The sequence below is a fragment of the Tigriopus californicus genome, chromosome 5 (assembly GCF_007210705.1).
Source record: "Tigriopus californicus strain San Diego chromosome 5, Tcal_SD_v2.1, whole genome shotgun sequence".
Lineage (NCBI taxonomy): Eukaryota > Metazoa > Arthropoda > Copepoda > Harpacticoida > Harpacticidae > Tigriopus > Tigriopus californicus.
Window position 1 is genome coordinate 6,336,514 of NC_081444.1, and position 13,215 is coordinate 6,349,728.

Genomic DNA, 13,215 nt, shown 5'->3' on the forward strand with positions numbered 1-13,215 from the left:
TGTTCACCGAAAAGTGGCCGAGAAAATGAGCTAATTTCTCCTAAAGACGGATACGTAGGCGGAAACTTGCCGTTGTGCATGAAACTCATCCATTCGCGAATTTCACTTTGCACATTCCTCCCTCCAATCTTCAAAAAGAGAAAAAAAAGACTGTCATCGACATTTTTCGTGTTCATAAGAAAATTCATTCTTTTCATGGCATCATTAAGATTGAGATTGATCCTAAACTGTTGTGATGATTGATGATGAGGGTGCAGCCCTAACGGATGATTTTCGTTTCGAGCTCCTTCTTTTGTGGATTTTAGCCAACATGGAAACCACTTCGTAAACGGCCCGATATTGAAACTCCGTGGGTACCTGGAGGAACAATGGCAAACAAAAACGGTTTACGATATCGCTTTGGATCTGAAATTACTTTCCACTCTGCATGTCAAAATTTCCATCAATTACTCACCACATGACTACGACATTCTCGGAGGGCAAACACGGTCTTGTAGACGCTCATTTCACTTTTTATGCCCAGCTCATGGGCCAGGACGAGACAGGCTATGAAAAAGCCACTTTTGGTACTTCCATCATTGCATTGGACCAAAATTGAACCCTTTGTGTGGTTGAGTTCCGTTTTTGATAAGTGGATGACACTTTCGATTAAACTGCAAAAAGTAGACAGGTCCTTGGGAATTTGATGCTTGTTCCACGCGTTGAAGCTAAAGTGTTCCACTTGTCTTGAATTGAATCGATAGCTGGTTTTGGTCATTGACTTGCTCTTGTTCGTTTGTGTCGAGTGCTCTTTGAGAATGATGGTGGTTCCACTCCGTAATTGAACATTCATGTTATTTGCATTTGTCGTCCAAACTGAAACGAAATGCTATTGTAATGATGGGTTTCTAATTTAGAACTTCCACTCATTTATTGATCCATATCTAACCCTATCAAATATGTATAGGCTCTCCATACCCATCTGATCGGTTCAAAGAACAAGCAGTTGCAATTATCAATCGTTCAACATAAGACATTAAAAAAAACAAGGTCTCAAAATGAACGCAGCTGGATTCGTTTTGCTCATCGGATCTGTTCAACCCGTTTTGGGAGTCAATCTCTCTGATTTGGTGTTCCTTCCGGACAATTATGATTTCCAAACGATTCCACCCACTCCTCTGGGTGGTCCATTAATGGTGAACTATTCCATTTTTCTCGGAGGAATTCTGGCCATCGATGAGCCAACTCAGTCGATTAGTATCGAATGCATTCTCAGATCACACTGGCAAGATCCTCGGATACAGACCACAATGAACCAAAGTGGAAACATGGATTATGTCATCCTGAATCGCAACCCAACCTCATTGATCTGGTTTCCGGATGTTTACGTGGATTCAGCCAAGTCCATCGAGGTGCCTGCTTATGTTCTCACCCCTGAATATCTTCGAATCTATCCCGATAAAACCCTTTTATATGCATTGAAAATCACTTTGGACCTCTCTTGTCCCATGGACTTCAGCAACTATCCGGTGGATACTCAGCATTGCTATGTCCTTTTCGAGAGTTGGAGCACCGTTATGACTCTGATCAAATTTGGGTGGAACGAAACGGGAAGTCGCATCCGAGAAAACCTGAACCTGAACCAACATTATCTGGAGGTTGATTTGTGTGGCAAAGAGATGGTCTTCTACGAAACAGGCAAGTTAAGAAGAACACCTCCTAGCATGGACAGATAGGATAATCAGGTGTGTTTTATATTCAAGTGTGGGTCGCTCAATTGCCCTGTTCTTAAAGATTAAAATTACAATAAATTGATGTTCCTAAGGCCGGGGATTTTCGGCAACTCATTTTGGTTAATGCACTGTACCTATGTGATATAAAACAACTCAGGCCCATTGTGTCTGAAATTAGTAGTCATCAGCCTCCAAGCAGTCTATCAGCTACAGTAGCTATTCAGATTTTATGTCTAAAAAATGTCATTGCCAATGCCTAATCGAGATTTCTATTTCTGCAAAACAATAATATAGTTGACTGCATATACTTCAAGACTGATTTCATTCTCCTCACTAGGATTGTTCCCGTCCATTGTCATGCGAATCTCCTTGACCCGCAAGCTGACCTATCACCTTCTTAGGACGTATCTACCATCATTGTTGTTTGTTTGCTTGGGCTGGATGTCAATGTTCATTCCAATTGAACACATTCCTGGTAAAGTATCTTTGGCAATGACTAGTAAAAGAGTAGAAGTAAATTCCCAAAACGTTTGATTTCTCTCCATATAAGGTCGTGTAGTCATGGGAATGACTGCTCTTTTGACGGTGTCCTCCATGTTCGGAGCCACAACCACTGTCACCCCTCCAGTATCCTATGCAACCAAGCTAGATTTCTGGATGGTCGGATGCATTTGCTTCGTTTTTGCCGTTCTCTTGGAGTTTATTGTGGTGATTACACTCAAATACTCGATCATCGATCGAGATGAGGGACTCAAGGAGGCCAAAATCCCCGCTCAAGTTCACCCGGTGAATAATTTGGGGCTGAAAGTTGGCCAAGATGGTTGGGTTGCTAGTGTGTCCAAGAAATCCGGCAATACTAATGAGGATGCTCGAAAGATTACGCGAAAAGTTGACAAAATATGCATTCGTGTCTATTTTGGGGTGATGGTTATCTTTAATATTATCTACTGGTTGGACGTTTGGATGACCAATCAGAACCATGGACAAACTCCTAAATCTGATGGTACTTACGACTGCTTTCGTCTAAATTAACCACCACACAGATTGGATTCTCCGCGATCATTTGCCAATAATGATCCTCGACCTCATCGCTTGGGATTTGGCAAGCAATCAAGTTACCAATGTCTGGGGTTCCAAGCATTATAGAGGCATTAATATAGTCGGAATCTTCAATCTTGGTATTCAGAATCAATCGGCACTCATCATATGGCAAAATATGGCGGACTCTGCGGAAAACAAATTATTGATTTAACAGTATTGTGCTTTTTTGACTAGGTTTCTGAGAGTGGACGGCACTTTTGACTAAATACTCTCCAAACCTCCCACAAACAATTTCAGTAAATGTCAAATTAAAAAGGAAATCAATATATTCTCACCTATTCAATGAAATATTCAGCTTGGACTTTCCAATCTCTCTTGATTTAGCGATGATGTTCTTGGCTCTGTCCGTGTCAGTGAGCCTCTTGAACTCGTTCGGTAAAGGCACAACTTTTCTCTGAACAAGACTGATTAGCTTTGTCACAGGGATGGGATGCCCTACATCCACTGCCAAATCCAAAGAGTTGTAATCCCGTTCAGTTCGCTGAGAATATCGTCGCACCAATGAGGCCATGACACCCGCCATTAAAACAATCGCAACCACGACACTTATCATCAACGTCGTTACGCTAAACTTGGCCTCATTTACCCCTTCCTTTGGGGGGCGCAAGGTTTTGGAGAGTCTCCTTAAAATCAATTCCGAATCTACAAAATGCAATCCACAGTTATTAGTTTTACACTAGCAGCAGTAATTTATTGTTGAAGCGTCCGCTTTCCTACATGCTACCAATGATTTTATCCCTGACGAGCGCAGGCAAAGATTCTTAGTGGTAGTTAAATTACAACATGGACGCTGCTTGAAAAGCATTAATGGGCAAACCTGGGGTCAATCCCGAGGGTGAGGTAAGAATAAATGATGGGTGTGATAATGTTGGGTGGGAATATCTCTTCATTGGGACACCCATTATGAGATGGGAGGTAGAGCCAACGAGCTGGCATCTCATTCCTAAACAAACAAATATCTCTCTTTACTCAAGGAAATTATTTCATTGCCTATTGTTCGATTTTCTTGTTCTTTATCACATTTATATGAAGGTTCCAAAAATATGATCATCATGTGACTTTTCCCCTTATCAACGTCGGCTGAAATTTCAATAACAGAAAAGTTCGTGCTAATAATGGGATTTTCGCTATGACGAGCCTCGTTACTATTTATTAGTATCGATTTTCAGATGACTTGATATGAATTGTTTCGAGAAGGTTGAAACTATTACTTTTCATTTGCTGCAAAAACCCCTTACTAACTTCGAAGGAATGAAAGGGCAAAAGCAATGTAAATTAAACAACACATTTTGAGCACTCGACTGAGTTCACGTTCTTTATGCTATTTTTACTCTTGGTCAGAGTGCTACCACTTGTTACAAATTTTACTTTCATGTTATTACTGTGAATAATACCTGAGCAATATTTCGGCCCTGACACAAAATGTTGTCTCTCTTTTCCCAAACCATCATCGTCTCCACCTCGTAAGAAACAGCGCTTGGACAGGGACTTCATATCCGAGTCCGCCCATGTCCAGTAAGTGCATTTCCCAATTTCCTGACACTTCACTTGACATTCCTGAGGACTTTCCACTTCATCCAAGTGTTGAAAGACTGACGCATCCGTCTGAAAGATCGTATCCGTCAAGAAACAAGAATCGTCTAAAAGAGATAGCAGAAACACTTGATTGAGCTCAAAATGCCTAAATGATCGAGTAAATTACCCATCTTAGATTGAACGCGGCTACGCGGAACAACCCCTGTATTACGAACAAGAATGGCGAAATATTGGTAAAACGCATTGGTGGAACTGACGGTGCCCAAAGTCCAGACGCCCATATTTTCTCTTTGGATGGTGGTGAAACTTAACGAGCAATGACTTGGTCGGAAACTACAGATGTAGTTGGGTCTGGTTTGGGCAAAAATAATGGAGCTTTCTTCGTTCATGGGTGCAGTGCATTCGGGGTAACTTGAATTTTGAGGGGTCCACACGCATTGTTTGATGGATTCGGGCAGATGGCAGTCAATGGTGATGTCTTCACCCATGACAGCTTCCAACAAAGCACCTTCCCCTTTGAGATCATGGCAATCCAAGGTCCTCTTAGTGACCACCAAGTTCCACATTCCACTTTGAATGATTAACAACAATTTCAAACCAAATTGCATGTTAGAGAGCGGGTGATAACTCAAATAAAGGAGTCAATATGGGTCAAAAATCCTTTAAGACGTCAGTCGAACTTATCGGTACATCCTGTCGGAATTTTTGTCAGAAGTGAGGTTAAGAGATTATTGAAGTGAAACATTTCGAGATTTTAGCACAAAGAAAGCAAGCTCAGTGAAGAGAACAAGGAACTTCTTTGAATTTATCGCAGTTTCTAAAAACCATGACATTAGATTTTCCTTCATATTCTTGGAACACTTGTTGACATTTTCTTTCCTTTAAAAAAGATTTAAATCAGGAGCCAGACAGACATTCAAAAGAGCTCGTAATCACGCTCGCTCATGGGGGAATTATCCCTTCCAAATTTCGAAAACTCTTAATACCGTATGACTAAACTTCAAACACCAGGACTATTCATCGTTTGAAGAGAACTGAAAGTGCGAAAAAGATGGTTGGGATGTGCTTTTCTATGCACCTTTGTCGACATCAAATCATGGTCAAAAGTCAGGGACCTCGATTTCGTATATTCAGGCTGTTTTTGCTTACCTTAAATTTGTCATCATCTGCTCATCTTGTCGTCCAGTTCGAATACGATTTGATTCTGCTAGGAAGGCCCTGGAGGCTATTTCACGGGCTTTTTTAACCGCTACAAGGAATGTAATCTGCAGCACTAAAAAATGAAAGGTTAATTTCAAGACTTGGAATCAATTCATTACTGATAACAAGATTAAACTGGAAAACTTGCCCACTACAAGCAAACGATGGAACGGATATGTCACTGAAATCATCACTGCCTCGTACGTCAGTGGCTGTACGGTACCTGACTGTTATTGATGTCGGACATCCGAGTAAGCCAGGCGTTCTCTTGGTGTTTTGAAAAGGTCACGGCGTCGACTGAGTTGGACACATGTACACTGGCATCAATCTAGACCAGATGATCGCGTCTAACTCAATTGACACATGAATTAGCTCCATGAATTTCGGAGGACTGCACCTAAATATTTCATAGATGAGACATGCTCAATATCTTTACCTTCATCATCTATGAGTGGAGTATTCAAAGGAGAGGACCCGAAGATCATTGAGCGGAATTTTTTATTGTTCAGGGCAATATTAATCTCAATAACCCTTGTATCTTTGTATCGTCAGCATAAGAAGAGAGACTGGCAGTAATACTAAGCTTTTGAAGCGGGGCAACGAATATTATAAAAAGGAGGGGCCCTAGATCGAGCCCTGGGGAACCCCTGACTTGACATCACATATGGCACTAAGTGACCCTTCAACCTTAACAACTTGCTTCCTATCATACATAAAGCTTCTTATCCAATTGAGAACCTTGCCTTGGATCCCAATGTCATGAATTCTATTCAACAAAAGCCCGTGATCTACTTTATCAAAGGCCTTAGCAAAATTAAGATAGGCAACATCAACTGACTCATATCTCTCTAGATCCTGAATAATCTGTTCTATATGTTCAATCAGTTGGGTAACCGTGCTAAAATGTGCTTGGAACCCATGCTGGCTAAGATGAAGGGCATCATGGACTTCAAGAAACTCTAAAAGTTTGAACTTCATGATCTTCTCAAAATCCTTTGCAATATTTGAAGTGCAATCAAAGTTTCCTGGTTTTATTTACAAGAAATAAACATTATATTGTTAATGTTTGATATGTGGACATGTTTTTAATTAATATAGATGTCATGGTATACAATTGATTCTTTTCTAAAGCCTATTGTTATTGCTTAGGGCGCTTTTGTTCACACAATGATTTTGAATTATGGGTGGGTTCAAACCCATGACGCCAGGTAGGCTAGCTAGTTCAACTGCAACTCTCTTTTGCTGACTTTGCCAAACAAAAAAAAACAGGGAGTTGAATTTGTTATGCGAATTCATTAGTAGGCCAAAAATTGAATAAAGTTTGAAGTGGCGCCAATTACATGAATCTTAATCTTTCATTGTAATCGTAGCGGAGATTATATTCTTTGCGCAGTTAGTAAAGCAGGTGAAAACCAAACACCCCGCAAGAAAATGCTAGAAGCCTCTGGCTGAGGATTCAATAGTTCATCTAATCATGCTGAAACAACAACTTAAAAAGGAAGCAGAAGAGGAATGAATCACATAACAAAACTGCTGAAAATGTTCTGAGATGTGAAAAATAGCTCGACAAAACTCAACCCTAAAAAGAGTGAGAACATTAGATTATTGTTTTTTTCGGCGAAAAGCACAAAAAAGTTACAAAGTTATTTTAGGTTTTAACTTTTTTTCGAGGTCTTGTGATAATTGAAAAGAATCCTAACGATTTCTATGTCGAGCAAGAAGTTGGATGATTTCCGGAGAGTTTTGAACCGTGTTTTCCTTTATTTGTGTCAATCCAAAAATGGGCAAATTTTTATCACAAATTGACCTAAATTTCAAATCTATTGTTTTATTACGAGAAAAAGTTGTATATTTAATAGATCAATTTACTGATACGTGTTATATTTTCGGTTCAATTTTCTTCAAAGGCAACTTGAAGCGGTGTTTCTTTCCCTCCGACCGAAAATCAATCAAATATTGGACTTTGCCTACGGGTCGAATTGAAGGAAGACTTTATTGCTTCTTCATATGTATATTAAGGTACTAATATCATGAAAACTGTTTACAATTGAACAATATTTACTCAAAGTAGTCACGAACTTCTAGAAATATGGACTGCGAACAAGCTTCCCGTCAAATCGGCCTGCTCTTGGTCACAGCAAATCTGAGCCACTTTTCGAATTGAAGTAATAAAATAAGAAACGGGGCTCTCCTCAATTGAAGGCATGTCATTTTTATGTTATTTATCTCTAAAGCGGTTCTTTTCAAGGTCATGTTGTCAAAAGCTTACCTAGCTGACCAAGAGCAGGCCGAAAATTCGAATTTTATGTGGTGTTTATTAGATAACTTTGGCCATATCTCTTGAGTTCCCTAAGGACAGTTTTGGGCTCAAATCTTGAGACTACATGAAGTGCTAGTTTGTAATAAAGTGAGCACTTTAGGAGATGAGAAAATGTTGCTTCCGTTCGCAGACCACATCTCTAGAAGTCCGTGAGGTAGTGAACAAAACTGTGGATAAAAGTGAGATTACGCTAATAACATGAGCCAGCAAATACTTTGTTGACGCGCTTGGTAATCAAGAGTATTTAGCTATCGCAGACTCGACGCATACTCGAGTTTTGGCTACTTATAAGGCAAACAACGATTTTACCGCATAAACCGCATAATAATGGATATTCAAGAATCGTGAACTTCATGAGCGTTTTCCCCATTTCTTTATACTAAATGAACTTGTGTATTTCCGAACCACGAAATAGATATCCGAATTAAATGAATCAATCAATCCAGATCAATCCCTCTTGGCTGAGTCACTTCATCTAGCTCACCAATACCAATACTTAAAGATAGCAAGGTGCCCAACGACGCGTTTCTTAATCTTGACATTACCGAAACTCGGGCTGAAGTTGGGATCGAAATGTTTACATATGCGTCCTGACACTAATTGTCCCCAATCGAGTGAACATTATCGAATGGCCGTCATCAAGCACGATGAGAATTGTGAGGATCACGGCGACGACGAGGCTTCAGTGGTTCTTTTGACCACAATGGAAAAAGTTCTTGGCCGAGTAACCAAAGTAGCAATTGAAGAGGGAGTGGCTGTCAAAGTAAGAGAGGTAGAAATAGTGGCAGTAGTTGGTAAAACGTCTGTCGTGAATTTGTGTGGTTCTAAATCGAGATATCCTGAGGCAACCAAAGCTAGGAGCACTCTATGTACATACTAGGCCGGGAAGAAAAAGAGATCCCCTCAATATGCTTACTTCACTCATGAGTGAAACGAATCTGCGGCAGGTGCGAGAACTTGTACGACATGACGCGTGTGACATCGTTAGCTTGAAGAAGACTTCACTCGGAAAGTCGTTGTTATTATTGAAGGCGAATGGATAGCAAACAACCCTCGGATTTCGTGTTCCCAATCCCAATTGAAGAGCAAGACGCGTCGAATCGAATCCCATCCCCGCAGACAAACGATGAGGAGCTTATCTAAGCGTGATCCCATTATTCATAAGGCTGGAACAGAAACTGTGAAAGAGGTGCGAACTCTAATGACTTGTGATTTATAGAGATTAACACCTACTTAAGTGTGTTCCCACAAGGCACTGTGTTAGTTGGAACTTGTGTTTTCATGATGGTCCTCCTTAAACTAGCTTCTCTTCTGACCCTGGTCATCCTGGTAAGATACCATAATCACAATGAAATCAGTCCAAACGGATCTTTTTAAAACGTACCCTCTTAGTTTACACCGGAGAGATCATGTTCCGATTTGGATGATTATCCGGATTTGGAATCCCTGGTACCCCAACCCCTTCAAAGTGCAGAGATCTTGAGCTCCGACGATGAGGCAGACCAAGAAGACGAAGACCCCGAGTCGAAAATGGAAGACCCCGTCCAATTACCTTTCATTGGCTTTGACCCGGCCGATATTCAGGGTGACATCTTCCGAAGCCATTCGGGTCGTCGAAAATGCGGTCAGAATTGGGGTGATCTTGTGATTGGCGAGACGGGCACCATCGAATCCCCCAATTACCCGCAAAACTATCCCTCCAACTTTTCGTGCGTGTGGAGGATGCATGCTCCTGAATTAAGCATCATCGAGTTGACTTGTAGCCACGTGGAAACGGAAGATTGCACCCCATCCAATCTGAAAGATTACCTGCTCTTCAACCCCAACTCGCAAAAAGACGAGTTCTTTTTGTAAGGCCATCATATTCATTCACATCCCACTAAGCCTTTGTTTGACTCCGGGCCATTGCTTTGTTCCAGGATCTGTGGGACCTATCGGGAGAAATTCACTGTGAAATCTTTCACCAACCAGGCGTTACTTTACTTCCGCAGTTCCTCCGAAACCGAACATGCTGGGTTCACGTGCCAATGGCGAGTCATCGATCAGACCCATATGGACGAGGAACCTTACACCACGGAGGATTTCGTGGAGACCACAACGATTGCCCAGATGGATCGTGAGGACGAATTGGCAATTGGGTTTAATGGAGAAGGTGAGTCCTTGGTGAATTATTTCGACAACTTGTATCTTCAAAGGAATAGTTTTGGTGCTTTATGTAACTCTTTTCTGGAATCAAGCTCAGCTCCGATTTGAGAAAAAAGGGTGACTTGTTCCGAGTGAAATTTGGTGACGTTTTGAGGCCACAAAAAAGGTCTAAACATTCAGGCCATTCAAAAGCTTTCGCTCACGATGATATTTTTTTAAATATCACAATAGTATTACGCATTCAAAATAGCATCTCTTTGTGCACGGAATTTTTGGCCAACATTTCCGATTTCGGTTGAGCCGGAATTCTGTTGAAACATTCCGGTGTAGAAATTAACCTTATTTTATGTTGGCTTTAAAGAAGGTACTACAAAATGTAAGGAATTCTTATTCGCACTTTCATATCATAATTTCGGTAAAAGAGTAAAAACTTGACGAGAACCAATAGATTCTGAAAGAGTTTTTAATCGACGTACTATTCGAGGTGCTAAAAATTAGGGGAGATAGGTTCCGAAAATGATCTACTACCTGAGAACACATAAAGAAATAGTGCAGAAAAAGATTTTATGTTCGCTCTTGCATATAATATTTGCACAATGTAGTGTGTGTTATCCAAACATTTATCCCCTTATACCCTTTCCAAATTATTTTCAATATTTCCCGACACTGTTTTCGGAAGAAGATTCAAGGCAACAAATTCCAGTCTCTTTTAAGTCATAGAAGCCCTAAATAAAACTTGAAAATCCTTTGAACAGACTCCTTACACTTCATAAATATTTTCTCTTGGTTGGCAGAGGGGTGTGGCATTTCGCCGTTCCGTGGTTTCCAAGCCACACGAATTGTCGGAGGGTCTGAGGCCGAACAGAACGAATTTCCGTGGTTGGTTGGAATATCCTTCAACAAGAAATGGTTCTGCGGAGGAACGTTGATCAGCGATCAATGGATTCTAACGGCCGCCCATTGCACAATCAGGTACCACAAAACAAGCCAGTACTCCAAAACGCAAACGTCCACAACCCAAAGTCGTCTCTGAATGCGTGAAATTTATAATCGCCCATATTGTGTCATTATTCCTGTCTTGGGCGGCGAATCGAGAGGATTTAAAATTTGGATGCTGCTTTTTTTCCTTCCCCACAGAGCTAACTCATCCTACGTGTATTTGGGGGCCCATAATTTATATGAGAAGGAATCGGGGCGAGTCATCATGTTTTCCGAGGAATTCTATGAACATCCCAATTACATCGACAATGTCCTCACCAATGATGTGGCACTGATCAAGCTCCCGAGAAAAGTGACCTACTCAGGTTCGATAACAGCAAAAAAAAGCATTTGCCCTGGAATGTAGAGTCTCAACTTTGGCATTCTCATGCGTTCGTCCAATTGGATTGAGTGTCTGTCTGTCTGTCCGATAGATAAGATGAGATTTTCATTTCATTTGATCTTGTAGAAACCATCTTGCCCGTTTGTCTGCCTCTTCGTAACAACGAGGAAACCCACCCGACTGTTGGTCAAATCATGGTGACGGCTGGATGGGGATTGGTGGAAGCACAAGGTGACCAAAATCAATGGGGAGCTTAGGGATAATCACATGGAATATGTATAATATGTTGTACGATTCAACCACGCATAGAATCAATCGAAAGAATGTTCAGTTTCGAATGAGATTGATTGGGACGTTTTCAGTTTGGTATTTGAGTGGGCGGTAATCATGCCTGGATGTTGGAATTTTGACACCACAACGGACTTGACAAAGCAATTTTCATGTGCAGTAGAACAATGAACGAACTGTAGCAGGATATAGTTGTTGGTCTATCGAAGGTGGCAAAAATTCCTGACACCTAACATGTGCATATACGTCTCTCCCCAAAGGACCTGTTCTTTTACTCCGTGACATCTGAGTTCTTCGAAGAATTGAAGAGATTGTGTACAACTTTGATCACTTTACATCTGATTATCTCATTTTAGGCAACAATCGCAAAATCAGCCGGACTCTCAACAAACTTCGACTTAATGTGATCTCGAATCGTGATTGCCGGAAAACCTACGGGAGCAAAGTCAAAGACACCAACATATGTGCCCAAAACTTTGGAAATCGTGCCAGTACTTGTCAGGTGAGGATCGACGGAATCCATTGGCTCTAAAAGCACCATCGAATATGATTAACAAAGCCATTGATTCATTAATTCAGGGTGACAGCGGCGGAGCTCTTCAAAACTCTTTCCGAGGTAGTCCCTGGATTCAATATGGGATCGTGAGCTTCGGTCCCGATCGTGGTTGTGGCAGGAACCACCCCAATGGTTTCAGTCGTGTGTCTGAGTATCTGGATTTCATTGGTGCCCATACTGGTCACACCTACCTTTAGGAGCATTATGACTTGGATCAATTTTCGATCATCAGCTTGGACTTTAATCTTTGTTATTCCACATGTACGAATAGCTATTAGATTCGTGTGATTGTATGATTGTGTTGTTATTATTTGACCATTTTCAAAGGCGCCATGGTCATCTAATAATACAATGACTTGAAATAAACTACATTGCATCAGTCACATCATGGGGCTTGGCTACTAATTAATCCATCATGGATCCGTCAAGTCAACATCCATAAAAGGCACAAGACTTCTTGGACTTTTTAGTGTTGAGCTCAACAACTGTCTGGGCATCATGTAAATAGACCCGAAATGCTGGTCCTTTTTAGTTGAAATGAGATACTTGTGATCGTTTACTAGTGGAGCGAAGCTCATTGAGAGCCCCATACAGGCCAGGATATAGGCAGTTATTTGTCTTTGGTTGGATGCACAAGCTTGTGGTCAAGTTTGTGGTAGAAATGTCTGAGAATTTAATTGGACATTTTGTTTCAGGGCAATCGATTCTGAAAGAGAAATCATTCCGACGTTATATCTATCCACATGTGTTTGAGAAGGTTGGTAAAAGTGATGAGCCCTACTTATGTCAGAGTTGACATCTTGTTAATGACAGATCGTAAATAATGCCTTCAAATGAATCAATGTCTAGTGCACAGGTATGCATGATTAATAATCAAATTTTGACTGTCACTCTTTTCAAGACAACGGCTCAATCAAAAGTTGCAACAAGACCTCAAGAAATCTTATGATGCAATGGAGATTGGAGGATGACAAGGGCAAGGTTTGTTATTCTTTTGAACAGTTTATAACATGGGCTCAATATGATCACGATATGG

The 13,215-nt window shown here is 40.9% G+C and overlaps 4 protein-coding genes across 4 annotated transcripts; 3 read left to right on the forward strand and 1 right to left on the reverse strand.

Annotated features, from left to right (window-relative positions):
- Nucleotides 1-151: 151 nt before the first annotated feature.
- Nucleotides 152-5,019, reverse strand: LOC131880177 (receptor-type tyrosine-protein phosphatase V-like). The gene is made up of 6 exons (XM_059226719.1): nt 4,516-5,019; nt 4,208-4,453; nt 3,089-3,455; nt 2,724-2,938; nt 455-855; nt 152-357 (listed from the first exon to the last, which is right to left on the reverse strand). The coding sequence occupies exons 1-6, from the start codon at nt 4,955-4,957 to the stop codon at nt 223-225; spliced, it is 1,806 nt and encodes a 601-aa protein (XP_059082702.1). The 5' UTR covers nt 4,958-5,019; the 3' UTR covers nt 152-222.
- LOC131880185 (glycine receptor subunit alpha-2-like) lies at nt 863-1,816 on the forward strand. Its single transcript, XM_059226729.1, has one exon. The coding sequence runs from the start codon at nt 1,038-1,040 to the stop codon at nt 1,713-1,715; it is 678 nt and encodes a 225-aa protein (XP_059082712.1). The 5' UTR covers nt 863-1,037; the 3' UTR covers nt 1,716-1,816.
- On the forward strand, nt 1,915-2,744 carry LOC131880187 (glutamate-gated chloride channel alpha-like). The gene is made up of 2 exons (XM_059226730.1): nt 1,915-2,187; nt 2,263-2,744. The coding sequence occupies exons 1-2, from the start codon at nt 2,070-2,072 to the stop codon at nt 2,742-2,744; spliced, it is 600 nt and encodes a 199-aa protein (XP_059082713.1). The 5' UTR covers nt 1,915-2,069.
- A 4,001-nt stretch (nt 5,020-9,020) lies between the features above and the next one.
- LOC131880178 (ovochymase-1-like) lies at nt 9,021-12,562 on the forward strand. Its single transcript, XM_059226720.1, has 8 exons — nt 9,021-9,198; nt 9,262-9,719; nt 9,789-10,021; nt 10,809-10,986; nt 11,152-11,318; nt 11,462-11,566; nt 11,980-12,125; nt 12,203-12,562. The coding sequence occupies exons 1-8, from the start codon at nt 9,151-9,153 to the stop codon at nt 12,374-12,376; spliced, it is 1,509 nt and encodes a 502-aa protein (XP_059082703.1). The 5' UTR covers nt 9,021-9,150; the 3' UTR covers nt 12,377-12,562.
- The last annotated feature ends 653 nt before the right edge of the window (nt 12,563-13,215 follow it).

Bases quoted from the DNA above. Each gene is read 5' to 3' on its own strand.
- LOC131880185 (XM_059226729.1), top strand. From the start codon at position 1,038: ATGAACGCAGCTGGATTCGTTTTGCTCATCGGATCTGTTCAACCCGTT.
- LOC131880187 (XM_059226730.1), top strand. From the start codon at position 2,070: ATGCGAATCTCCTTGACCCGCAAGCTGACCTATCACCTTCTTAGGACG. The intron at 2,188-2,262 runs GTAAAGTATCTT...TCTCCATATAAG, and splicing joins TCCAATTGAACACATTCCTG to GTCGTGTAGTCATGGGAATG.
- LOC131880177 (XM_059226719.1), bottom strand. From the start codon at position 4,957: ATGCAATTTGGTTTGAAATTGTTGTTAATCATTCAAAGTGGAATGTGG. The intron at 2,939-3,088 runs GTGAGAATATAT...TGTTTTCCGCAG, and splicing joins CTGAATATTTCATTGAATAG to AGTCCGCCATATTTTGCCAT. The intron at 358-454 runs GTGAGTAATTGA...TTGTTCCTCCAG, and splicing joins GAGAATGTCGTAGTCATGTG to GTACCCACGGAGTTTCAATA.
- LOC131880178 (XM_059226720.1), top strand. From the start codon at position 9,151: ATGATGGTCCTCCTTAAACTAGCTTCTCTTCTGACCCTGGTCATCCTG. The intron at 11,319-11,461 runs GTTCGATAACAG...TTGATCTTGTAG, and splicing joins GAGAAAAGTGACCTACTCAG to AAACCATCTTGCCCGTTTGT. The intron at 11,567-11,979 runs GTGACCAAAATC...ATCTCATTTTAG, and splicing joins GGGATTGGTGGAAGCACAAG to GCAACAATCGCAAAATCAGC.